The sequence below is a fragment of the Suricata suricatta genome, chromosome 8, assembly GCF_006229205.1.
Source record: "Suricata suricatta isolate VVHF042 chromosome 8, meerkat_22Aug2017_6uvM2_HiC, whole genome shotgun sequence".
Classification (NCBI taxonomy): domain Eukaryota; kingdom Metazoa; phylum Chordata; class Mammalia; order Carnivora; family Herpestidae; genus Suricata; species Suricata suricatta.
In genome coordinates this window covers 127,772,220-127,798,925 of record NC_043707.1, presented here as the reverse complement: position 1 = coordinate 127,798,925, position 26,706 = coordinate 127,772,220, and the positions used below count along the sequence as shown (strand labels likewise).

General features: G+C 53.7%; 1 protein-coding gene across 4 annotated transcripts in view; it reads right to left on the bottom strand.

Annotated features, from left to right (window-relative positions):
• Nucleotides 1–26,706, bottom strand: part of TMCO4 (transmembrane and coiled-coil domains 4) — an 85,986-nt gene that overhangs the window by 33,393 nt on the left and 25,887 nt on the right. For all 4 annotated transcript variants that reach the window (XM_029946556.1, XM_029946559.1, XM_029946557.1 and 1 more), the window contains 7 exons: nt 18,765–18,897; nt 11,221–11,318; nt 10,816–10,959; nt 9,921–10,040; nt 6,820–6,984; nt 5,780–5,916; nt 2,626–2,710 (listed from right to left, as the gene is read on the bottom strand). In XM_029946556.1, the coding sequence (XP_029802416.1) occupies nt 2,626–2,710; nt 5,780–5,916; nt 6,820–6,984; nt 9,921–10,040; nt 10,816–10,959; nt 11,221–11,318; nt 18,765–18,897 (882 nt within the window). The remainder of the gene's footprint in view (nt 1–2,625; nt 2,711–5,779; nt 5,917–6,819; nt 6,985–9,920; nt 10,041–10,815; nt 10,960–11,220; nt 11,319–18,764; nt 18,898–26,706) is intronic.

Below are 26,706 nucleotides of genomic sequence, written 5' to 3'. Positions count from 1 at the left end.
GGGTGGCTGCTGCCCCTCAGCCTCAACAGGACAGATGCACATGGAGTGGACCTGAGCCCAGCCCGCGGCCTGGGGCCAAGCCTGTGCCACCCGCGGCCAGAAGCAGAGCCTGTTCTAGAGCAACCAAACCAGTCAACCCACAGATCCTGAGCATGAAAATGTTTGGTGTTGTAAGCCTCTGAGTTTAGGGGTGGCTGACTGATACACCCATCCTGCCTCTCTATAACCCATACATTTGTAATGAAGGTCCTGTGTCCTCTGTGAGGAATGCCATCCCCACAATTTTTGTGAGAGATTCTGACAGTACAGCTGTCATTTGCACAATGTCGTAGGAACGGAGAATATGGCATTATGCTGTAGGAGTCAATGGTGTCACTGTACGCCGACAAAGCCCTTTACTGCAGCCCTCCTGAGGATAGGGTGACGCAGTAGGCCTCCAGGGGATTCCTCCCAGCAGGCCAGAAGGTCCCAGGTGGATTATTACATTTTAAATCCTTATTTATTTATGAGAGAGACAGAGAGAGAAAGCAGGGGAGAGGGGCAGAGAGAGAGGGAGACAGAATCTTAAGCAGGTTCCATGCTCAGTTCAGAGCCTGATGTAGGGCTCAATCCATGACGGTGAGATCATGACCCGAGCTGAGATCAAGAGTCAGACGCTTAAGTGACTGAGCCCCCAGGCGCCCCCAGGTGGATTATTTGTACCAGGAAGAGTCAGAAAGGCAGGTAAGGGATGCCTTCCCGACTCGCTCTGCTCTGTGATGTCTGGGGAGGGGAAGACTTTATATAGAAAGGAAAAGTGCAGTGTTCTCCAGGGGGAAGTGGAAACTTTCACCAGAGCCCCAGATTCAGCCCTCCCCCCTCAGTTGTTTTTGCCTGACCTCTGACCCGAGCCTGGATTTTCCCGGTGAACGTAGCCCTGAGCTGGCCCTCCTGCATGGTGGTCCCAGGTTACCCAAAGCTCCTGGAAACAGGACAGAGGTGCCTCCTCATTGCTTAGTGACTCAGACAAAACCAGGTGTCAAGGGGGCTGTTGAAAGCTACAAGGGAGTGGGGGTGGGGGTGGGGTCCTCCAAAATGACATAGAGAAGGTGCACGGCTCATCTGCAGGCCTCACACACAGGGGCTTGGTCCTTATGCCAAGGACGCCATATCCACCTTGCCTGAGTAACCGGGAAAATAGCTCTGGTCCTCAGTCCAAGGTGGGGAAAGATTTTAGCAAAAGAGAAAGAGCGAGACTGAGTCATGTCCCTAAGCTCCAGGGTCTCTCCCATGTCCTCTGGTGCTACCAGCACCGCAAAGAACCCCAGTCAGCCCCGACGCGCCGCCTCCTCGGTTCCAGCTGGCGGCGGGCATTCCTGGCTCGCCTTGCTTGCTGGCAACTGGTCAGCAAGCAGGTCACACGCTTGGCTTGTCCCAACAGGGACATGGCCAGGGGCTGCCTTCAGGGCTGGCCACAGGCCAGCAGCAGCTCTGAAGGGTAGAAACTGCAAACGGACACATCTTGAGGTGAATCTAACAACCTTGGGTTTTATAATTTGCAGAAATACCGCATGATACGCGGGGCACCTCAGAGCCAGCGCGCGGGCTGAGCATTAGAGTCCCATTTTATCCGTGGGGGAGCCGATGCCCAGAGAGGCGTTGTGGCAGCCCCCAGGGAGGATGCTGGGCGGAACTCTGGCCGGCCCTGCCGCCCACCCTCTGCTCCCAGGCCAAGGAGCACTGTCTCAGGGCCACCTCCTGCTCCAGGGTCCTAGTGCTGCTGTGCTTCACTGGGAGACGTAAGTCTGGGCCCCGCAGACTGTGGGCCACTCCGGGAGCCCTGGGCTCTGTGCCCAAGTCCCCCAGCGGTCCCCTATGGGCAGCCTCTGCTGCTTCATCTGTCCCAAACCGGCACTCTGTCCTAGAGACCTCACCCTCCCAAGGCCCAGAGCAGCATCACTCAAGTTTTCCACTGCCTCAGCACTCCAAGTATGTCCCTGCACGGCACGACACACACCCAAGGGTGTCTGTGGAGGCCTGTCCCCAAAGATACATGTACCCGGCCCCTGCGAAGGGCAACTTCTTTGGAAAAGGTGTTTTCAGATGTTATGCAAACGTAATCAAGTTCAGGATCCTGAGAGGAGATCATGCTGGCTTTGCGGGGGCGGGGGGGCCCTAAATCCAGTAAGACTGTCCTTAGAAGAGAAGAGAAGACAGGAAAGAGATGACTCGGGGACGGAGCCAGAGAAGGGAGGACCGATCCACAAACCATGGAGGGCCAAGGACTGCCAGCCTCACCAGAAGCTGGAAGAGAGAGAAGGATCATCCCCTAGAAGCTCCGAGGGAACGCGGCCCCGCCGACGCCCCGATTTCAGACTTCTCGTCCGACTCCCTTCGCTCCCACTCAAGAACGCACGTGAGAACGCCAGGGCGATGCCATTATTACAGGTCTGTCTCGTGTCCGCTCGATTTTATGTACAGAAAACAAACCATTTTCCAAACAATGTCACCGTTGTGTCTACTTTCAAACTATCTTTCACTGTCAACGACTATCACCAAGATCCAGGAACGTATCACAATGCTCATGACCCCAGGCCCAGAGCCTCCTGCCTGGGGATGAGCTTGGGACAGAAAAGCCAGACTCACCCTTCTCCTGAGCCATCTCCTGCAGACAGAAGTAGATGACTCTGGCTCCCAGGCTGAAGCCGATCAAGGTGACGGGTCGCCGGCCCTGTGGGGAGACGGACACAGGTGTCACGGGGGTGCACAGCCCATTCCAGCAAAGCATCAGCCCTGACAAGGACAGGCCCCCCATTTGCCTCAGCAGCCGCCTCGTGCCCTAGGAATCATGCGCGTGCTACTCCTATCCCGGAGCTCTGATGTCTTAATTAATTTTATGTGAGAGAGAGAGCTCAGAGGAGAGGGGCAGAGGAAGAGAAAGAAAGACTCTTAAGTAGACTCCATGCTCAGCGAAGAGCCCGATGCAGGGCTTGATCCCCCGATCCCGGGATCATGGCCTGAGCCGGAACCAAGAGTCGGACGCTCAGCTGGTTGAGCCCCCAGCGCTCTGATGTCTTAATCAGGCCAGGCAGGGCACCTGCTGTGAGAACGGCTTCCTCCAAGGCCGATGGGCAGCCTCGGGCTGGGTTCACTCCCCTGCATCTCATTGGCCACCATCCCTTCTCCCCCAGGGGACAGGACTCATCTATTGGGTGGCTAATGACTTCGGGGAGGTGGGGCCCTTCTGGAGCCAGGAAGAGGAGGCAGAACGTACCCCCCAGGGGTGATGACGGGTAAAGAGGCAGGGACAGGTGAGGGATAATTGTTCTGTTTCTAGATACAAAGGTGGGGCCAGAAATAAGAGAAGGCAGTTAGTTAGACGTGAAGGGGAATTTTCTGACTAAAGAACTTGTGGAATAGGCAACCAAGAAGAAGAAAGCTTCCGGAGGCATCTGGGTGCAAGTTCTCCTCGGAAGGAAGAGGAAGGAGCCGATGAGCCCCAAGAGGTCCGCTACTGCCAGTCTATTCCTTTTCCTTGTTTTTGTGCCAAAATGTGTATCTCCCTCCCCGCACCTCCCACCCCCATCGACGACAAACAGGAAACCCTTGACCAAATAGTATCCCCGTCCTGCAGGGACTTTGTGGCAGCGGCTGCTCACCACCCCCGACACTGCTCTCCCTGTGTCCCTGGTAACACACTCCTGAGCTTTGCAGGCACACGGCTCCTCAACCAGAGATGAAGCTTCTCAAATCCCCCGCAGTGAGGGATGGCCAAGCAAGGAGAAGGGAGGCCACAGCGTGGCTTCTGTGCCTTCCACTCGGCTCGCCTGCCTCTGAGTCCGGAATGGGGATGTAGATGCAGATTCATCTCGGACCAAAAGCAAGACAGAACGCTGAGGACGTGTGGCCATGATGCTGAAAGCTGCCCATGTGGGAGGCAGAGTGACCGTCCCCAAAGGATGGTGCCATCCTGACCTGTGGGCCCTGTGAATGCCCCTTGTATGACAAAGGGGGAGGTAGGAGTCAGAGTCAGGCAGGTGACCTGCTGGCAGAAGCGAGGGACAGAGAGAAAGGTCTGAGGATGCCACCCGGCTGGCACTGGAGACGGAGGAAGGGGGCGGCCAGCCAAAGAAAGCAGGTGGCCCCCGGCAGCCGGGAAACGCGGGGAAGTGGAGGCTCCCTGGGGCCTCTGTGAGGAACGCCGGCCTGCATTTTAGACTTTCATTTACTTTTCCTTAATGTTTGTGTATTTTTGAGAGAGAGCTTGAGAGAGCAGGGGAGGGGCACAGAGAGAGAGAGAGAGAGAGAGAGAGAGAGAGAGAGAGAGAGAGAGGATCCAAAGCAGGCTCTGCACTGACAGCAGCAAGCCCCATGTGGGGCTTGAACCCACGAACCATAAGATCATGACCTGAGCTGAAGTCAGGCACTCAACTGACTGAGCCACCCAGGTGCCCCTACTATTTATTTATTTTAACTTTATTTATTTTGAGAGAAAGAGAGAGTGCACATGAGCAGGGGAGAGGCAGACAGAGAGGGAGAGAACGAGAACCCCAAGCAGGCTCTGGGCAGTCAGCGCAGACCCCAAGGTGGGGCTCAAACTCACGAACTGTGAGATCATGACCTGAGCCGAAATCAAGAGTTGGAGGCTTAACTGACTGAGCCACCCAGGTGCAACCCCCCACCCCCACCCCTGTCCCATTTTAGATTTCTGACCTCAGAGAAGTAAGATCAAATGTTTGTGTTGTTTTAAGCCCAGGAAGCCTGGGGGTAATTTGTTATGGCAACAGGAGCAAACAAATACACATCGCACATCGCCCTGGATGCTGATACCCGGGCTATTCCACGGCAGAGGATTAAGGTCTGCATTTTTTAAGCCAAAACCACTCTGGAGTCTGCCTTACTGCCACACCGCCCTGGGACTTCCCTGTTTCTTCTGGAACAGACGCAGAAATCGGATGGGGGTTTGCCTTCTCAAGCAGCTCACCGGTTGTGGCAGAAACTGCCGGCTGTCCCTCAATATCCATCCCCCCCTGCCCGTAGCTGAGTTCCAGCGGGCTCGCTGACACCCCGCGTAAAACACTGCGTCTGCGGCAGCAAGTGTGCTCCTATGGCGAGGGTCTGGCTCATGAGACGCCAGTGGAAAGGCCACAAGGCCCTTCTCTCTCCTGCTTCCCTGGAGGGCAGATGCTGACGTCTGGTGCCCCTGGGCCTCCTCGCTGTGGCACGGCACCGCATTCTAGCACAAGACTGCCTTCCTAGGCTTCTCCTCGAGAAATAAACGCCCACCTCGCTCAAGCCCCTGCTTTTCGGGGTTTTCTCCCACTTGCCGCGGAGATGAATCCTAACCAGGCAGTCATCTCTGAAACTTTTCCCCAAATGTCTGACTCCCATTTAGTCAAGTTTATTTGAAGGGGCGGGAGGCAGTTTCATTTCCCTGGCAGGTACTGGATTCAAATTTTAAAAGTATTCTGATCATTTATCTTCCTGACAATTTGCACGGTATTCGGACCACGGAAGGTCTGCTCTGATGGAGGCTCTAGGCTTCTAGGAGGGACCACCTTGTCCACTCCATGGACGTCCCTGTTATTCGGCGTTCACCCCACTACCTGCTAAAAATTCTCACTGGTCCATCCTGGGATATTCCTGTGACTTGGGCTACGAGGGCGGCGAAGGCCATCCACCCCCCAAAGCCACGAGACTACCTCCACGTGGGTTTGTCTCTAGGGCTGATATCTGCGCAGATCAGCTCCTGCTCTTCCCTTCCTCCCCGCAGCCTTCCCCGACAGCCAGTCCCAGGTACCTGCTGCCGGGAGAGCAGGATGTGGGCCAGGTGCTTGCCGACCTCTGCGGACCGATGGAGACACACCCCCCAGGGATTGTCGATGACGTTGGCGACGGTGAGCAGTGAGGCTGGCCAGGTCAGGGCAGCCACGATGCCTGCGGGGTGGAAATACCAGTGATGAAAGCAGTGGGGGGAGGTCCTTCTAGGGATGTGGTGGGCTGGCCAATGGATGCCCGAGCAAATGCATGCAGAGCCTTGAACTTGAAACCTGTAAGTTTTCCAGGTGCTGTCAAACTGCTGTAAGAGCAACGTAGAAAACTGACGCTTGTGCGTTTCTGACTCATGGACTAGATTCCTTCTGTTCAGCCGTCAAGTGAGATTCCAAAGATGGCCTCGGATTGGCACCCCACCTGTATCTTCCCACTTCGCGCTCTAATCCTGCAGGGCCTCAGCCCCTGCCCTGCCCTCTACTCTAGCCTTGGCCATGTGAGTTGCTTTGGCCAATGAGGTATTGGTTGATGTGAAACTCGAAATGGTTTTGTGTGTCGGGTCCAGGCTCTCATGCACTTCTAGTGCATGTGCTAAAGTGCCGGTGTGGCCTAGCCTGCTGATGCCAGGGGGAGGTGAGAGACTAATGGAGCAGAGCAGAGTTGTCTCAGTCGCCCCAGACACGGCTAGCCCAGATCAGTGTGGCCAGCCGGCTGATCCAGACGCATGAGCCCAGCTGACATCAGCCAAAGAAAGCCTTAGGACTTCTCAGCTATTATGAGAAATGACTGCTGTTTTAAGCTACTGAGTTTTGGGGTTGCTTGTCATGCAGCAATAGCTAACTGCTACGCCATGTGACAATGTGATTGGCTGTTTACCAGTCGCTTCTCCACAAAGACCATAAACTTGAGAGACAGGAATGCAGTCTTAACTTCTCTGTGTTCCTGAGGCCCAGCACAGTGCCTGGCTGGCCAGGGGCCTCAGGCGTGCAAAGATACGGTATCGGTGTGGGTTGCGAGCAGTGGGCCCGCCGCTGCTGGTGGTGGCCGGGTGGGGGAGGGGGTGCTTACCGGACAGCACTGTGTACTTGAGGGCCTCCTGGGCTACCATGTTGGCGAGGCCGCTGAGGATGGTCTCCAGGGCATTGCCGAGCTCCATCAGGTACTTGGCCTCCCAGGCCAGGCAGTACTGCTCACAGCTGCGGGCCAAGGCCGCCCACGGGGCCCTGAAGGTACCTAGGGGAGAGCACAGGTAGGTGGGGGTCTCTTCTGTCTGTGGACAGAGGGTGTTCACCCCGCCTTCCCAGACAGGTGGTGACAGGGGACTGCTTGCCCTTGTGGGGAGACAGAGGCCCACCCCTGCCGTGGCGGAGCAGACGGAGCGCAGCGCCACCTTGTGAGTCAGCTGGCTGGGGTTCAAGTCCCGGCTCTGCGTTCACCAGTAGTTGGGTGACCCCGGGCACACTGCTATCCTCCCCTGAGCCTTACCGTGCTCATCTGTGCAGTGGGGAGGCGAACACTTATCTCCCTTTATAAAGTAGGAAGGAACGAAGTCTTCCAACGTCTGTGTGGGAAGTGCTACTGTCCTACGTGCAGAAATTTTGCCATCGGCAGCAGGTCATTCAACAAACTTGGGCTGGGGAACAGTCTGGAGGCTTGGGGCAGAGGTGCCTGAGCCCGGCTCTGCCACCACCTCACTGGGTCACCTGGTGCTTCTGAGCCTCAGTTTTCTCACTCAGGGACTGGCAATGGGGGAGGTGGACAGCACCACTGCAGTGACCAATGTCAAGCAGGAAGTGTAACCTGGACTGCCTGCCTGTCTGCCTCCCTTCCGCTGCTCCGTGCCCTCCCTCTGCCCTGAGGACAGTGTCACCTCTCTGCATGACACTGAGGCCCTCCTCCCTCAGTGACCTGGCCCCTGCTTCCTTCCCAGAAGTGTGAGGAGACCAAGACCTCTCTCCTGGCAGACACAGGAAAGGTGCCTGGTTTCCTTCCTGAACTTAACCTAGCTTACTGTGTCTTTTAGTCACCCCCTTTGCCCGGCTGCTGGAGGGGACACTGAGAGGATTCCCCCGCCCCAAAATGAATTTGACCTTCGACCTGGGGCCAACAGAGCAAATAGGCATAAAAAAGAGAAAAGGAATTTGCTTCCAGATTGCTCAGAATTGCAAATTCCTTAACTTAGATGCTGGCTCTTGTTCCCCCTCCCTGCTGTCTCAGTCCTTCCCATGGCGTGGTGTCACTGAAAGAAGGCAAGAGGTACCCAGGAACTTTGGGTCAGGAGACAGGGGTTCGGATCCTGCATCAGCCATTCACCTGAACTCACATGACCCCTTTGCGTTTCCCCTTCCACCAGACCAGGACGGGGACGGCGGCCACGTCAGAGGGTGGCTGTGAGGCTCGCGGAAGTAACGCATGTGGGGGTAGGCATGGACCAAGGGCTCAGTTAACATTACCCGCCGTGTGGGGAGGGGGCCTGGCGATCACCAGTAAGACACCAGTAAGACTCTGGCACCTGGTAGTGCCACCACAGAGAGGGGGCTTTTGCTTACTGGCTTTCTTCCCCATCGTTTAGAAGATCTGTGGCTTCTACTCTCAGACCCCAGAGGTCTGGAAACCCAGGAGGCTGTCAGCATGGGTGCGGTTGGAATGTTCCAGATTCCCTGACCCACCCTGCTCCCTCTCTCTCAGTGATGAACTGTTTGCTGAGCCTCACGCTGGACACTTGCAACCGTGCTGTGAGCCAGGCAGCGGGTGGACTGTGACGTTAGTCTTCGATTCCACCCTTGTTGGACTCTCCCCCGAAACACACAGATTAGAGCAGCAAAGGGAAGTAATGTTTGCCGAATGTTAGTTAGAAACCAGGTGCCTTCTGTGTGCTCTCGTGTTTGACTTAAACTTTATAAGTATCTTGAAAGGCAGGAATAATTTGTTCTACTTTACAAATGAAGCCGCTGAGGCACAGAGAGGTTAAGTAACTTGCTTAAGGTCACACAGTCAAGATGTACCGATCTCTCACCTACTTAAAGTCCTTTAGACTTTAAGTCATATGCATAAAGTCCTTTGCTCTTTCCCACTTGTTCTGAGGATAAATTCAAACTCCTTGTCCTACCTCACAGGCTCCAGCATGATCTGACCCTGCCCACACTCCTATTTTCTAGCTCCCTGTTCCAGCCATCCTGTGCTGCTTTGGTACCACTGGGCCTTGGAGCTTGCTGCCCCTTTACTTGGTGTCTGACTTCTTGCTCCTTTTTACCCAGTTAACTCCCAGTCTTTAGCCTAAATGTCACTTTCTTCAGGAACCTTTCTCTTATTCCCCAGAAACACTCCTGGTTTCCTCTATTGGGCCATCCACGGAACTGCCCTGTGATTACTGCTCAGTGGTCTTTCTTCCACCTGGGACCATATGTTCCATGAGAGCAGAGGCCATGACTGTGCTGCTCACTGCTGAATTCCTAGGGCCTGGCTCAGTGTCTGGCATCTGGTGTGAGGATACTCTATCAATATTGCTCAATGGATGAATTAATAGGTGAATGGGTGGGTGAACAGATGGCTAGATGAATGGTTGGGTGGATGGGTGGATAGATGGATGGATGGATGGTGGATGAATGAATGAATTGGTGGCTAGATGGGTGGACAAGCAGACAGCTGGATGGGTAGATAGATAATAGATAAATGGGTGGATGGATGTGTAGATGGGTGGATATATGGATGAGTGGGTGGATAGATGAATGAGTAGATAGGTGAGTGGGTGGATGAGCAGGTGGATAGACGCATGGATGGAAGGGTAGATGGCTGATGGATGGGTGGATGGATGGATGAGTAGATGGAAGGGTGGATGGTTGGGCAGGTAGATGGTTGGTGGATGGGTGAATGTGTGGATGATGGATGGATGGGTGGGTGGGTGGGTGAAAACATGGGTGTGTAAATAGCCTGGTGGATAGATGAATGTGTAGATGGGTGGATGGATATGGGATGAAGTTATCTCACCTTCTAGAGCCTCAGTTTCCTCCTCTGTAAAATGGGGCTCCCCTACCCACCCTCTAGAGACATACACAGGCAAGAGCCCAGGCCAGGGTTTGGCTCACAGCAGTGGTCTAGTCATTCAACACCCCCCCTCCCCACTCCACTCCTCCACCCTCATCCTTCTCTGCTTTGGCCCCGGTCCTCACGGTATTTGCCGGACGCCAGCCACCCTGTGATGGCGATGGTGATATGCAGCTGCCTGCCTTCTGTTAGAGGCAGAAATGTGAACTCTTCAATGGCCCCGACGCGCTTCTTCATCTTGTATCCTGAAGATGCAGATACGGAAATGAGGATGGAATTAGTGAGAGCGCCTCTCTGGGCTCATACAGTGGGTGACAACTGTTTGCCTTGCCCCTGGACATGTCTCATTTTTTAGGTCGTTAAAGGTAGATGTCATTATTGCTCCTGATTACATCCAAGGGTCAGAGGCTTCCAAAGGCCGGCCAGCTCCAGCGGCAGAGCTGGGGCTGGAACTCGCTGGTCCATCGTGACTCCATTGGTTCTGTATCATGTATCCTGCCCATGAGTGTCGTGGGTGTGACATATGCCTCTCAGAAAGGTGGATCAAACTGACGATGATTCTCAACACAGGGAGGAATGGACCCCACCTGGGGAGTGGAACAGGAATCTCTGTGTGTGATTGGGGGGCTGTGGGCACATGATTTGGAACCCTCCCCCCTCATCCTCCTGGTGACACTGGTAAATTCAGGGTAGCCTTGTGGCCTCTAAACATGAAGACGCCCACGTGTTTCCAAGATGGCCTGCCTGGAAATTTCCTGGATGGAGACCAGCAGGTCCAATCAGACCCTTCTCAGAAAGTCTGCTCAGGCACAGGTGCTCATACCCAGCTCTTTTCCAACCCACGCCAGGGACATGGGGAGCCTGCTACGGGCACTGGCAGGGCGGGGACCCAGCGTGAGAAAAGCTGTGCCCTCCTCTGTCCCCGGGGGAGCCACCTCGGATAAGGATCTGGGCCTGTCCTGAAACAGCTGGGCCCCCTGGCGGCAAATCCCCCCAGATCCCACTCCTTTGGAGCCTTACCTGTCAGGCCAGCTCCAGCCGCGCCGAACAGCGAGGTCAGGACAGCGATGCCGGCCACCGAGCCCAGAGCCGCTGCCCCAGCACTGCCAATGATCGTTGCAGCGCCGGCAGCAACGAGAGGGGCAGCTAGACCCCCGGTCACGCCTGCAAGAACAACCTAGGGTTGGTAAAGATGGGAAGATGTGGCCCACTGGGTTCTTCCCCCATCAGCTGCCTGATGCCTTCCATGGATGCTGCTGACGATGCTGAGGAACGCACTTCTTGCTGACGGAGCACCTAGTGCGAGATGGGGCCACCTGCCAGCTGTCCGCCTTACGCGCTCCTCTCTAGCTGCGAGCCAGCGGGGCACTGTCCCTGGCCCCGCACTGGCCCATGTGGCACTGGCTCAACCCGGGCTGGCCTTACCGATCACGGTCCCGCCTCCGACGGTTGCCAGGCCTATCAGGAGATAGCGCTTCCATTTCCTCCGGTTTTCCTTCTTCTTCCGGGATGCCTCAGCCGTTCTGGGGGAAAAGAGGTTGGCCGTTAGGGCTGGCTGTGCCTGGGAGCCCCTGAGACCACCCCGCCCCTCTGAGCCCCCAAAACTAGGATCAGTGCTGGGTACGGTGCCATGCAGAGCAAGGTACCAAAGTCACCCTGGGCCCATGGATGCTTTTAAAAAGCTGAGAAGTTTCTACAACCCAGCTGGGAAATGCCAGCGTGGGGGACGTGCTACTTACCGAACAGATCCATCCTAACAGGGTTGCAGTTTGAATAACAAAAAGACAAAAGAATAATAATAATAGCAAAAGCAGCACACACAAAAAATCGTAGAACAGACGGACCCAGAACGAGTACCAAATATAATCAGACTCCATCACCCCGGTCTTCCCACCTTTCCCCGCGCCCCCACCATCTGATCCCAGCTCCCTCTGGAAACGTCTGCCAGTTGGGAGACCTTGGCCTTGGGGCAATAGCTAGAATCAGTCAGACTTGACATTTAAAAGCTATCAATCAAGTGGAGCAGAAAGGAGGCATTTGGGGTGAACAGGGTCAGGTGAATGTGAGAATGGCCGCTGTGAGTGTCACTAAGCCTGGCTCTGGTGTCTGGCGTGTAGCCCTTGGTGCCATGGGAAGAATGAGGAGGACAGGGGGGTCCGAGGGACCAAGGGCAGGTCGGTGCAGTCTTCACAGGCTCGAACTCTGAGCTGACATTGGAGTTTGCACAACAACTCGATGCACAGCATGAAAACAGACGATGATGATAAAGAGGGAAAATGGTTAATATTTATGGAGGAATTCCTTCTCGCCAGCCACCGTGCTTTGTACTTCACGTAGGTTATCTTATCCTGGAAGCGGTATCGTTCCTGTCCTGTATTGCGGGCCAGTTAGGGGACAACAGCATCCACCTGCTGAGGGGCCATTGGGACCGAGGAAGGGAATGTCCGTCGAGCATTTAGCATCATGGCACATGCACGGGGTGACCCAAACGGTGGCTCTGTTCCCAAGCTTCCGTGTTTCCCTGAGCCTCAGCTCCCTCTTCTGTAAATGGGATTCATCACGTCTACCGCTTCAGGTTGGAGGTTTGTAGAGACGAAATGCATTCTTTCTTCACCCAGCTGAGAAGGGGCTTCGTGCGGGCACCTCTGGGTGTTGCCGCGGATCTGTGAGCAGAACAATGTGGTCCTGAACCGAGACTCCTTTGCTTCCTTTCTTGTTCCTCCAGAACCATACGTTACATTGAGAAACAGTTCACCCTCTAGTCATTGGAGAGAAGTGGGATGGGAGTTGGGCGCTCAGGATCTGCTACGCCTTTCGGTTCTCTACGAGCTCAGCTCAACAAATTCTTTTCCTATGTCCCTCCTGGGTGTCCAGGGCAGCCCTGTGCAGCTACTTCACTACAGGGAGTCAGAAACCGCAGATAAGCGTCTCCATGCACGGGGTGCCTGAGTGGCTCCGTCAGTTGAGCGTCCGACTTTGGCTCAGGCCACGATCTCACGGTTCATGAGTTCGAGCCCCACATCAGGCTCTCTGCTGTTATTGAGGAGACTGCTTCAGATCCTCTGTCCCCCTTCTCTCTCTCTGCCCCTCGCCCACTTATGCTCTCTCTCTGTCAAAAACAATAAACATCAAAAAGAAGTCTCCATGCACACCACAGGTGTTGGTTTCCATGGCTGAAATTCACGCCATCAGATGTGGGATGAGGCATAAACTGTGTGCGTCTAGCCAAGCAGAAGGCAAGATGGCAACACAGAGTGTGGGTACTGACATCAGAATTCGACCCTGGGAACCTGACTCTGACTTCTGCAATGTGGTCGCGGAGCGCCAGGTTCGATTCTCCTGCCTGCACTGGCCCTCCCCGCAGAAAGACCACATCCTCGCCCTGTGGAACTGAGGGGCCCCGTGACCCACTGCAGCCGCTGAAATGTAGGAGGGAGGGATGTGTGTCACTTGTGGCACAATCTTTAAGAGTCAGTGGAGGGGTCTGATGAGTCCCCTGCCCTGCCCCGAAGGAGCAACGTTCCAGATGGAGGTCGCTCTGTCCCCCCGGGTCCCAGAACCAAGACAGTGTGGACTAAAGCCACCGGCAGTGTGCAGCCGACATGCACTGTGGAACAGGACCCGCACCTTGGGTGCTGTAAGCCACTGAGATGCGGAGCTCACTTGTCACTGTGGCAAATCCCAGTCTAACCTGATGGGAGAGCCACTTACTAACTTTGTGACTCAGCACCAATCACTTGCCTCCCCCAACAAGCGGGGATAATAATAGCACTGAATCCCGGGGCATTAGGCGGGTACATGAGATCAGCCACACACAGTGACTGGCGTATTGTCATTATTATTGTTTGCCGTTATTATCATTCCTTTTATTATTACAACAACTTCTTCCTACACACAAGGCTGGTGGTACACTTTGGCCCTTAATTGCTAGCACCATTCCAGCAAACGGGAAGATTGGAAATTAGCTGCTTTCGGCAGAGTTCAAGGTTTGAGGCAAAACTCAAGCTGTTGAGGATGTATAAGATCATGCAGGTGGGTCTGTGAATCAGCGGCATCTCGTTCAACAAACTCGGGCTGGGAAACAGTCTGGAAGCTTGGGGCAGAGGTATCTGAGCCCGGCTCTGCCACGGTCTCGCTGGGTCAGCCCAAGCTTCCGAGCCTCTATTTTCTCACTTAGGGACCGGCAATGGGGGAGCATGGACAGCACGGCCATAGTGATAGAGAGAATTACCCCGACTGCCTGCCTCCCGCCCCCGCTGCCTCTGTGCCCTCCCTCTGTCTTGAGTGAGGACAGTGTCACCTCTCTGGCATGACACCTGGCCCCTGCCTCCTTTCCAGCTTCACTGCTCATTACTTTCTCACACTCTGCCCTCCAAAAACACAGTGCCTATGCCTCCGTCCCTGGGTTCCCGCTGGACCTCTGCTGTCTCACCTTCTCATCTTCCTTTGACTGGCTAAACATTAGTTATCATTCAAGATGACATCATTCCTCCTCCAGGAAGCCTGCCCGACTGCCTGAGCCCTGACCCTGGGGCCCCTAACCTGTCCTGAGCATGGAATTCTAGACCATTGGTTTTCAAACATTTTTTTTATATGCTTTTATTTATTTTTGAGAGACAGAGAGACAACGCAAGCATGGGAGGGTTAGAGAAAGAGGGAGACACGGAATCTGAGCCACCCAGGCGCCCCTAGATCATTGGTTTTCAAAGAGCGGAGCTTTGTGTCAACTGCATCACAAGCCCTCAGGGTAGCGGTTAAAAGCACCACTCCCGGGGCGCCTGGGTGGCTCAGTTGCTTAAAGCACGGCGCTTTGGTTCAGGGCATGATGGCGCTCGGTTCAGGAGTTCATGTGTTCGAACCCCACATCGGGCAGTCTGTTATCAGCATAGAGCCTGCTTCAGATCCTCTGTCCCCCTCTCCCTCTGCCCCTCTCCCAGTTGCACATATTCTCTCTCTCTCTCTTAAAAATAAATAGCACTACTTCCTGAGCGAGAAACTTTGGGCAGGAGGGTGAGGAAGCTGACCTGGAGTAAGCCCTCCAGGGACCCGCTGTGTCTCTAAAGTTTGAGGATTGCGTAGACAGGACCTTTCTTGGTCTCCACCCTCAGCAGCTTGTCCAGGGCCGTCAGAGGACGTTTCTGGAGCAGGACCTAGTCACTCCAACAAGGACCGGACGCAGTCTCTCTTCCCCTGATCGCTGACCACATCTACAAAACCAGCGGGGCATTTAGGCTACATAAAATATTTAGCCCCTGAATAGGCCAATCACCATCAAGAATAAAACTTCTGCGCTATCAGGACAAATCTGGAATGTTATAAAATTTTATAAATCTCTGCTTCTAGATTGTTCCTGCAGTGACACCTGCACACCCATGATACTAGATAATCTTCCCTTTTAGCTGTGTTTATGGAGGGGGAAACTCACAGCCTGAAAGGAATAAGATAACTAAAGAGTCAATGTGGTTCTCAAAGCTGTTTTATTTAAAGGTATGAATGCTGGGGGGTGCCTGGGTGGCTCAGTCGGTTAAGCCTCCGACTTCGGCTCAGGTCAGATCTCACGTTGGTGGGTTCGAGCCCCATGTCAGGCTCTGTGCTGACAGCTAGCTCAGAGCCTGGAGCCTGCTTCCAGTTCTGTGTCTCCTTCTCTCTCTGCCCCTCCCTCTCTCATGCTCTGCCTCTCTATCAAAAAAAAATTAAAACATTTAAAAAAAATAAAGGTATGAATGCTGGTATAATCGAATCCATTTTCCAAAGATTAGATGGATGATGTGCTCTAATCTCTAGGATTCAGCTTTGTATTATTATTGAAGTATTTATAAAAATTTGCTGAATTAAAGAGAATGCAATATTTTCCCCAAAGTGATTTAGCGAATTCCCTCTCTTAATGTTTACCTGGACCGATTTCCTTATTTAAGAACTCAAATGGTCTTAATAACTGTTTTGTACATTAAGTGAACTGCCTTCCCCACTATCATTAATTATCACAGCATTTTACCCCTGCAATTAGCTCCATTGTCTGAATTTCAACATCTAAAGCACCACAGGAGATGCTGGCTCGGAGTCACATCTACAATGCTTCCTGCATTAGGAGGTGAAGATTTGGATCACAACGCAAAATCCCAATGGAGCCCCGTTTCCATCACTGACTGCCCACGGCCACCCTCCGCCATTATACGGTCCTGGCCACGCTCATGCCCTGGGGTGCCAGAAATGACCTTGAGTTGGCGTTCCAGGGCAGCCCCCCCCAGGAAGAGGCTGAAGCCATAGATCAACAGGGGAAGGCAGGACACTGGCACTGCCCGTCTCCTGGATCCACAAATACATGTCACCCACTGCCATCTCATTTCCCATGACATCAATGTCACCACCACTTTTTTGTGGTTTTCTTTTTTAATCACCTTCTCCAGTTGAGAGAGGGTGAGTCTCTTTCTGGGAGGTCTAGAGACACTTTCCTAGTAAAAGCTCCAAAGGCCCCATTAAGAATTGTCTTTACTGCTTTTCTTTTTTTTTTTTTTTTTTTTTTTTCAGAATTAAGGAGGGAACTTGGGCTTGTCGACCATGAGGTGGGCCGTTCAGATGGATATGGCAGTTGAATCTGATGGTGCCACTGGACCTTGGGCGAGGCAGTCACCCCTCTGACCTTCTGTGTCTTCTTCTGCAAAACCCTCAGAGGCTTGTATGTGTGGCAGAGGAGACTGGCATCTTGTCTTGCATCGAAGGAGCGCTCGGTGAAAGTTAGATGTTGACCATGTCATTCCGATGTGATCAGTGTCACCTTCCAGCAGCACATTAGCCAACAGTTACCAGCACCTACTATGTGCTCCGCACTGTTCCAAGCTTTTGATAATGTATTCATTTAATCCTTTCAACAGCCCTACGACCATGTTAGTGGTGACGGAACTGAGGCTTGGAGAAGTGAGGTCACCAAGCACGTGGGGAAAGCGTGGATGGCCTCAGGGCTCAGATGGGGACCCGAGAACAGCAATGTGGTGCGTTACACTCTGAACCCGAGCCGCAAAGGATCGCCTCAGGGTGTCGAGTGATAAGCTCACTTTGCAGAAACGCAAACCTTGGAGCTAAAAGAAACCTGCACAGAATTTGATCCTGTTCTTGTAACCGGTGCTGCAGACCAGAGAGGGAAAGCCACACGCCCCAGGGCCACACAGGCACTCAGCAGAATCACGCTGAGACCAGGTTGAGACTAGGTCTCCTGGCCAGACAGTTGTTAGCCTCCCCTGGGTCTCAGACCCTTCCAGAGACCACAGGTAGAACCTGAGAGGTCTCCCCAGGCCCTAAAACGGAATTTAAAAAATAAGTTACACGTGTGGAGTACTTTTCTGAGGAAAGGGTCTGTTTTAGGATTATCAGCGATGATGACTGTGCCACAGCCTATGATGTTTGTTAATAGTTTACCCCAGGCGAAGCCAGCTCAGAGCACTTGTGGGGGCACTTGGGTGGCTCAGTTGGTTAAGTGTCTGACTTCGGCTAAGGTCATGATCTCGCGGTTCGTGAGTTCGAGCCCCGCATCCGGCTCTGTGCTGACAGCTCAGAGCCTGGAGCCTGTTTCAGCCTGTGTTTCCGTCTCTCTCTGGCCCTTTGCCACACACATTCTGTGTGTGTCTCTCTCTCAAAATAAAATAAACATTAAAAAAAAACCAGAGCACTTGTATGAACTCATTTGAGCCCTCCGAGAGCCCTAGAAGGAGGACGCTGTTATTATTCCCCATTCTGCAGAGAAGCAAACTGAAGCCCAGAAAAATTAAATCACTTCCTCAATGTCACACGCTGAGAAGTGGCCATATTAGAACCTGTTTCAGAGCGTCCCTGATCTGGCATTACTAGAATCAGAACAAATCCTCTAGACGATATGTTTTTCCTGATAATAAGATTTGCAACCATAGCTAAGACCTCCCTGTATTTCAAGGCATGTGTGTGCATGTGTGCGCGCGCATGTGTGTGTGTCCATGTGTGTGTGCGCATGTGTGTGTGCCTGTGTGTGTCTGTGTGGGCAGGTGCAATATATCCAACGAATCTGGGCAGTGCGGGTGATTATGGTGATTGGCCCGGTCCAGGGGTTTCTTTACTGACACAGCTCTGAGAGTCAAAACAAGCCAGTTTTCAGGTCATTTCAAAGGTTCCTCCTTTCATGAGGACACAACCCCTTCCTGGCAGGAGGGCAGCTCCAGCCCCTCAACCTGGCTTCAAAGCCAGATTCCCAGCGGGGTCGACTGGCTCCCTCCGGATGCTCAAAGACAGCCATGGTGGCCCAGCCCTAAAGGACGCTGGGAGACGTGCCTGGGTCAAGGAGCCCCCAAGGAGGCTGTGGCCAGGACTGACTTTATTGCTCTGGACTCAGATCCCGCGTGAGGTGTTCTGCAGGGAGCTGAGCTCCGGCCACGTTATCTGATCCCTGCCCTCTGCGCACTGCTGACCACACGGAGACAGCAGAGCAAAGCCGCTCTGCAGCGGTAGGGACAGGCGGCCGTGGGGGAAGGGACGGACTCCTATCTGCTGAGCCTGCGCTAGGCGCCAGCCCCAGGCCAAGCCCTCTACGTGATCGCATTTGTTTTTCACAGTGACCCTGGGAGGACTCTATCTTTATTTCCATTTTTACAGATAAGCATAGTGTGGTTTAGAGAAGAGGGGCCCTGCCCACGGTCAAAAGGCAGCAGGGTGTCAGAGGTAGGACTTTAATCTAGGCCACGGAATGTTCAAGTCACAGACTCCCGGGCCTCAGCAATAATCCCTTCAATCCCCATTTCCTACAACTGAGGACTGGGCCCCTGAGAGGGGAAGTGACACAGCGCGTCAGGGCTGCACGGGGACTCTCGGTCCAGTGCTCCTTGGTCCGCCTCAATGGACCATCCCTTGACAGGGTCATGGGGAGAGGAGGAACCTCTGTTATCCGAGGAGTGTGCTCCAGCGCACGCTCCTGATTCCTGGCAAGGGGGGGCTGGGGTCACCCTTACTCAGATTCCTCCTCTTTGGTTTCCTTCAGGCTCTCAAGGAACGTCTCTTCGAGGAGATCCAGCTCCCCCACGGGCACTTGGAAGAGGGAGGTCATGTGGCAGATGAGGACCCGGGCCCGAGCATCGTAGCGCCCTGAAAGAGAGAAGCAAGGGCAGTCGGTCAGCTTGGCTCCTGAGCACAGAGACGTTAGCAGCAGTTAACGGATAAAACGCAAACCCTAGAAGCGTCCTGCACCCACAGCCCCGTGGGAAGCGGTCCGTGAAACCACAGGACAGCCTCCCGGACGGGACAGTGTGCAACAGTGAAAACCGCTGACCGGGAGCAAAGTGGTCTTTTTCACCAAATGAGCAAAGATGAGTTTTTTTCAGTCCCAGAGCTGGGTAGGTGCTCAAGGACATCGCTGCTGGCAGTGATCTTAACCACCAAGAGCGGCAAGCTGACAACATGGATCAAAACCTGAGCATGGTGTGCGCCCCCAAGAGCGTAGAGACAGAAAGTAGAATGGTGGCCGGGGGCTTGGGGCGGGGGTGAGGGGGTCAGTGTTTACAGGGGGACAGACTTCTAGTTTTGCAGGATGAAAAGAGCTTTGGAGATGGATGGATGGTGGTGGGCGTGCAACACGGCAAACTGCTACATGCTACTGAACCGCACACTTTAAGTTTTTTTTTCTTGTTGAGAGACAGTGTGAGCAGGGGAGGGTCAGAGAGAGAGGGACACACAGAATCTGAAGCAGGCTCCAGGCTCTGAGCGGTCAGCACTGAGCCCGACGCGGGGCTCGAACCCACGGACTGTGAGATCATGACCTGAGCCGAAGCCAGACGCTCAACCAACTGAGCCACCCAGGTGCCCCTAAACTGCACACTTTAAAGTGGGCAAAAATGCTAAAGTGTATGTTATGTGTATTTTGCCACAATTAAAAAGGAGGCGGGGGAGGTGTGCATCCCCACTGGCCCAGGAATTCCATTTCTGAAACTCTCAATCTTTTTTTTTAAGTGTTTATTTTTGAGAGAGGGGGAGAGAGAGCTTGAGCAGGGGGAGGGGCAGAGAGAGAGGGAGACACAGAATCTGAAGCAGGCTCCAGGCTCTGAGCTGTCAGCACAGAGCCTGATGCTGGGCTCAAACTCACAAACATAATCATGACCTGAGCCGAAGTCACTCAACCAACTGAGTTACCTAGGCGCCCCTCTGAAATTCTAAAGCCTAAGAAAACAATTCCAGATGTAGAAGATCGTAAGTGAAGTCCCTACTTTATAAGGTGAGAGTGCTAACAATCTGGAGATTTCTACCATCAGGGGATTAGTTAGGTAAACCACAGTACATCCGCCCCATGGAGAATCAGCCATTAAAAAAAGTAAGGATTCCTAAGAAGTTTGTAAATCTGGGGTCGCCTTGGTGGCTCAGTCGGTTGAGCATCCGACTTCAGCTCAGGTCATGATCTCGGGGTTTGTGGGTTCAAACCCCACATCGGGCTCTGTGCTGCCAGCTCAGAGCCTGGAGCCTGTCTTCCAATTCTGTGTCTCCCTCTCTCTCTGACCCTCCCCTGCTCATGCTGTCTCTCTCTCTCTCTCTCTCTCTCTCAAAAATAAAATAAAACATTAAAAAAAAACAAACAAAAAAAGAAGCTTGTAAATCTGAAAACAATGCTTATGTAATGAAAAAAAATTTTTAATGGAGAGACTTACTTGATAATATGCCATCAAGGCCCCACTAAGGAAAAAAAAATCCCTACTGCATAGGAAAAAGGGAGAGAAATACACCAAATAGGATTTTTTTTGTCTTTTCAAAATTATCCATAATGAGCCTGGGTTAATTTTATAATTGGAAAACTTAAGCCATCAAAAGTGGTCTGTCCAAGCTCTATTATTACAGCCCAAAAGCTTGTGAGAACGCATGACTCCCTGGTTAGTGCAGAGTGGGGGACCTGAGGGCGCCCTAGGACAGAGCATGGCACCACTCACCCACCCGCACTGGAGACTGGGAACACGCCGTCCACCTGCTTCACCCTCCACAGCCCAAGTTCACGGACCCAAGTTTGTCTGGGAGCAGCACTAGTGCATCCTTTCCCTGCTTCTTCCCTCCCCCCACACTCCATCGGGAGGGGCGGTCTGGGGGCCCCTGTTCTCTGTAGAGAAGCTGGCTGTCACTCTGCCACGTGGTGAGCTCAGCAGGGCAGTGAGGCCCCTCGGGTGCGGCACGTCAGCACCTCAAGCCCCCAACTGCCACCACGGTCCCCTGTCATCCGCTGACACCTGGGCTCCCCTCTGCCTCACCCAACTGGCTCCAAACTCTGGGGGGCTCAAGAGGGGTGTTACCCAGACCTCTGAGTGCCACTCCCCCCCACCAAGAGATTCCCCTTCCATAGTGTGGGACAGACCCCCAGGACAGGTGCACAGCCAGGTTTGAGGAGCGCTGGTCGGGGGCTGGGAGTCGGAGGCACGAAGCTGCTGTCACTCTTGACTCTGCTCTCAGTCTCCCTCCCTCCTTGATTCCTCCTCAAGCCAGAAACCTCTCCATGCCTGGAGACGGGGCTCCACTCAGGGCTCTCACTCTGCTTTCTTCTTTCTTTGGTGATAATGTAGAAATTGGCCACGACAGAACCAAATCCAAGCCCTAACTTGACCTGTAAGGCCCCGGCTCAAAGTCTCTGACCTCGTCTTCCAGAATGCTACGGCTTCAGGGCCTGTGCACTTGCTGTTTCCACTACCTACAAAGGCTCATTCCTCAGATCTTCCTGTGGGCTGTCTCCTTATTCAGGTTTATTTTTAATTTTTTAATGTTTACTTATTTTTGAGAGAGACAGGGCACGTGTGGGAGAAATGTAGAGAGAGGGAGACACAGAATCCGAAGCAGGCTCCAGGCTCTGAGCTGTCAGCACAGAGCCCGATGCGGGGTTCAAACCCACAGACTGTGAGATCATGACCTGAGCTGAAGTCAGATGCTTAACCGATGGAGCCACTCAGGTGCCCCTCAGGTCTCCTGCCCAGAGAGGCCTTCCTGGCCATCCGCCCAGTACTCTCTCTTCCTTTATCCTGCATTTTGTTCTGCACAGGGCTTACTAGTGTCTGATATATTCATTTTCTTTTGTTTGTCTCTTCTCCTGAAATATAAATAAGGGTAATCACTCTTCTATCTTTAGTGCTTAGCACAGTGCTTGCCACAAAGAATAAATGTTCAGTGAGTAACCTGACAGATCTGGGTAGGGACCCTCGTTGTGAGTCTAACCCTGGGCAAATAACACGTCCTCCTTCAGGTGAAAACGGAAATGGTGAGAGTCACCTCACAAAGGTTTGAGGAGGGGACTCCTGGTCCATGAGAGGTCCCTGATGAATGTTATGGAATTGGACTCCTGTGCTGGGTGTGCACAATGCAGGCAATCACATTATACTAGAGTGGGAGAGGCTAGCCTTCAACATGGCATAGACTGCGCCCCATCCCCTCCACCTGCCCAAGTACTGAAGTTTGAAGTTTCAGCTTCTGTAGCATAAACCGGTTCCTTTCGTGCAGCACTCAGAGCGAGCCACGAGCTGGCAGCCTTTGCCCTGCCGTCCTGGACGGGCTCCTTAGACGAGCAACTGCATACGTGCCGGGAACAGACACGTTGTGGCTTGGGCTTACGAGGTCAATTAAAGCCTCACCAAGGCGCTCCTTGCTTTCTCGAAGGATCAAAGACGACTGCACCCAGGTGATAGTAGAGCTGTGGAAATTAAGCCGGCCTTGGCCTTGGTGATTAATTGGTGGCAATTATAACGAGCTGCTAATCACACTCCACTGGTTAAGCGGCAGTGATTTAGCTTCTGGAATACAGGCTACCAGGTGCACAGGTGATTAACCTCCCAAGAGAGTCCCAGGCATGGGGTTCTGGAACGTCAGCCTCCTGGAAGGGTCACTGGGGGCCAGGCTGTGGGCGGTTGGGGAGAGGCAACCTTGACCCTGGGGTTTTCTGGTTCTGGCTCTACTGCCAGATTGCCAGGTGGCCAAGTTCATTCCCCAAGGGCCTGAGTGATCCTGCTGTGGAGCTCAGATCAAACGCCTGGGCATTGTTCCTGGTTTTTCTTATTGCCCTACACCAACATCCAGTCCACCTAATGCCGTTGGCTGCACCTCCCAAATCCACTCCGAGTCCGACCCTGGCACTCCGTCTCCACCATCACTGCCTGCCGCTGCCACTCTGGCCACTTTCCCTCTTCAACCACCACACTCTACTTGCCACACAGCAGCTGGAAGGGCAAAGTCATATGGCAGGTTAAGCTCTCTCCCCAACTAAAAATTCTCCCGATTCAGAAAAAATCCATGTTTCTTCCCATGGTCTGCAAGCTGGCCCCTCCCCAACCTCCTCTCCCACATCACTTCCCACAGACTCCTGTGTCATGCACCAGTATCTGGCCCAACAAGAGGGCAAGCTCTTTCCCACCCCAGGGCCTTTGCACTTGCTTGTCTAACTAGAAAGCTCCTCCCCCAGAGCTCTGCCAGGCTGGTCCCTTCTCGTCAGTCAGGCTGCAAATCATTACCTCTTAGAGAAGCCATCTGCCTCGAAAGTACAGCAGCCCACTGCCAGTCGTGCTGTCCCGTCCCCTGTACCTCCCACTGTTGTATCTGTGGATCGATGTATTGTCTGGCTCTCCCCACCAGAGTGTCAGGCCCACAAGGGCAGAAGCTTTTGCTTTGATCCTTGTCTCCCAGCGCCCTTGATGATGTCTGGCAATTAGTAACATGTGTTGGCTCATTAACTACTGAAGCTCTCTCTTGTCCGCCAGGATTCTCTGACATGCCCACCTTTTTCTGCTTCCCGCCTCCAGCCGAGACTTAGTCTGTTTCTGTTTCCAGGACCCTTGGGGTCCTGCTTCCCTAGGGGACAAGGGAGACAGTGGGCTTACTGGGTGAGGCCTCTCTCCTCCTGTGGGTAGGGTCATCTCTTACCATGATGAGTTACTCTTAAATGTCCAAGTCTTGACAGTGCCTAGAACACTCTCTTGGACCTGCATATCACTCAGTTCCTTCCTCAAATGTTACCTCCTCTGAGAAGTCCTCCCTGATTCCACTGCTTTCTATTCCTTTATCAGGAGGTATTTTCTTATCAGCATTTAAAACTCAATTTTAATTTTAATTTATTTATCTATTAATTTTTTAAGTTTATTTATTTTGAGAGAGAGAGAGAGAGAGAGAAAGAACGAGAGCTAGAGAGAGAGGGAGCAAGAGAGAATCCCAAGCAAGCTCTGCACCATCAACACAGAGCCAGATGCAGGGCTTGAACCCACGAACTGTGAGATCATGACCTGAGCTGAAATCAAGAGCTGGAGGTTTAACCGACTGAGCCACCCAGGGCCCCTATCTCCTTTTTAATGTGTATTTATTTTGAGAGAGAGAGAGAGAGAGAGAGAGAGAGAGAGAGAGAGAGAACATGCAAGTAGGGGAGGGGTGGAGAGAGAGAGAGAATCCCAGGCTCAAACCCACAGACGGTGAGATCTTGACCTGAGTTGAGATCAAGAGTTGGATGCTAACTTGACTAAGCCACCCAGGCGCCCCTAAAACTCAATTTTTAAAATCTGCCTACTAGTGTATTGTTGTCTCTCCTTCTAGGAAATAAACTGCAAATTCACTGTACATCCCTAGCACCTGTGCCTGTGCCTAAAACAAAGCAGATGCGTAATTATCTTTGCAAGAGTAAAGAATGGAGTATTTGTAGGAATGCACGAACGGATGGATCTCAGTGGGGAGAGGTCCGAAATGGGGGAGGATAATTATGCTGGATAAGATCTGTATCCCCTTCCGGCAGAAACACCCTATGATTAATAATCCTACTCATGCTGGAAGCTTCATTTACGCACCACTCACTGGAAACCAGGCTCGGTGCTGCCCCGCACATGTACTGACGCACTGAACGCTCACGCCACTAGAGGAGGCAGCTCTTAGTATCTCCATTTAATCAGAGCAGAAGCAGAGACACGGCGTGGTCACTTGCCCCGGGTCACCCAGCCGGTGAGCGGAGAAGTGCGTGGTCTAGCTGCAAAGGCTGTGCCCTTGGCCAGGCCCAGGACACGGGAACCACAGCTGAGGCGGCACAACATGGTCTCTGCACACCTCCCAAGGCCACACATTGCTTCTGGCTTCCGCTCCTCCCTCCTGGCCTCCCCCTGGATCGGGGTCAGGCTTTGATCTTCCCTGGCCTGCCTGGCAGTGGGACCACGAGACCGCCCGGGCTACTCCTGAGGGCCGTTCAGGTCCCAGTCCAGCGCCTGGGCCGGCACTTCTGCAAACCCGCCCAAAGGACTGAGGTCAGGCAAGCTGGTCTCCTGAGGTCCCTTCCAGCTCAGAGAGTCAAGGGTCAGCCCCGGGGTACCTGTCCCGCCCCCCTATTCCCCCCCACGCCCCAGGGAGGAACCTACAGAAGTCCAAGGTCAAATGGGCTTGGAACAGCCCCAGAGCAGCCTCGGCACTACCATCTCCCAACGACCTCAGGAGACGGGAGGCTCCAAGTCACCGAGCATGTGAATCCAGATGTGGTGACGTGGGGTCTAGAGACCCACGGGAGCTGGTAAAAATTCAGATCCCCAGGCCCGTGTGCTGGTCTGGCGTGGGGCTCAGGAATCTGCACTTTTGACAAGCTCCCAGGGCCATTCTGTGGCAGGTGGTCCCCATGAGGAGAAACACAGCAGGGGGCGTCCTGGTCTGGGAAGGTCTGGGCACGCTGGTGCCCAGAGGCAGGGGCACGATCAAGGTGGCCTCTTGTGCTACCTCAGCGAGAAGGAAAACCGTTGTCCTTGGCACCCTCACTAAAGGGCCGGGCATCCGCCGAGGAGCCTGCACGTGTGATTCGTCGCCCCCGCAGTGGTCTCCGAAGCCTGGGATGACGATGCTTAGCTTCGTACAAGAGGGAAGAACAGGTGCAGAGGAGCTTTCCGAGCCGCTCAGCTGAGAGAGGTTATCCAGGTTAACAATGGATAACAATGCAGGAGTCATCTGATGCCAACCTTCGTGCGCCCCACTGTGGCTGTCACTTAAAGGCACAGTGGAGTGAGTCTGGGGGTTCCGGACAACCCCATGTGGTCAGCGGCAAATCCTATCTTCTGTGTTCGGTGTTCAGGGGCATGGAGGGCGCACACACAAGTCCAGGCGTGGCCCTCGGCCATGGTCCACAGGCACACATTAAGGTGACAAATTATCCTGTTCTTTGGACAAGCTTGGTGATGGTGGTTCCTGGGAGGTAAGGGGTGGGGAGGGCGGGCAGGGAAACCTAGGGATCTCAGCTCTGCCACCAGGGGGCAGGAGTGTGCCAGTCCCCACACATCGCTGAGCAGCCCCAGAGCCCACCTCGGACACACAACCGCGGTCTGCAGAAGCCCTTGGGGCCCAGCTGGTCCCTCTGGCCTAGGGAGAGCAAGGGGCGTGTCCGACGTCACCCAGGGTGATCATGACAGAGCAGGGGCCAGCACCCGCACTTCTGGGCTCCTTCCTCCCCCAGCATCTTGCACTGCATGTTGTGGGTTGGTGTGAGTTCTGTCCTGTGCACCGGAGGCCAAGCGGCACCTCTGGAGCTCAGTGCAAAACGCCCGTTGCACCCTCCCCACATTTTTTTTCTTTTTTAAATTTCTTTTTGGGAGGGACAGAGAGAGACGGAGCTTCCTAGGCTAAGAAGACAGGGCGGCGGTGCCACCCTGCTGGTCTATGCTGTGCACTGTGCCAGGCCGGCCGGGGCCTCTTGTTTACTCCTCTCCCTGGGGTCTGAGGACACATGTCTTGGGTTGTAGACATACAACTGCCACCCAGCCTGCTGTGCCACCGTGCCCTCAAATAACTGACTTCTAGAAACTTTTAGAAAATGTATCCCCGTTTTTACCCTAAGCATCTGCCTTGAGTCTTCACTACATGACACAGAGCGTGGCTGGAGGTGTGCGACTTTCAGGATGGCCCCCCGACAGGGCAGGAATTGAACCAGACTGTTCG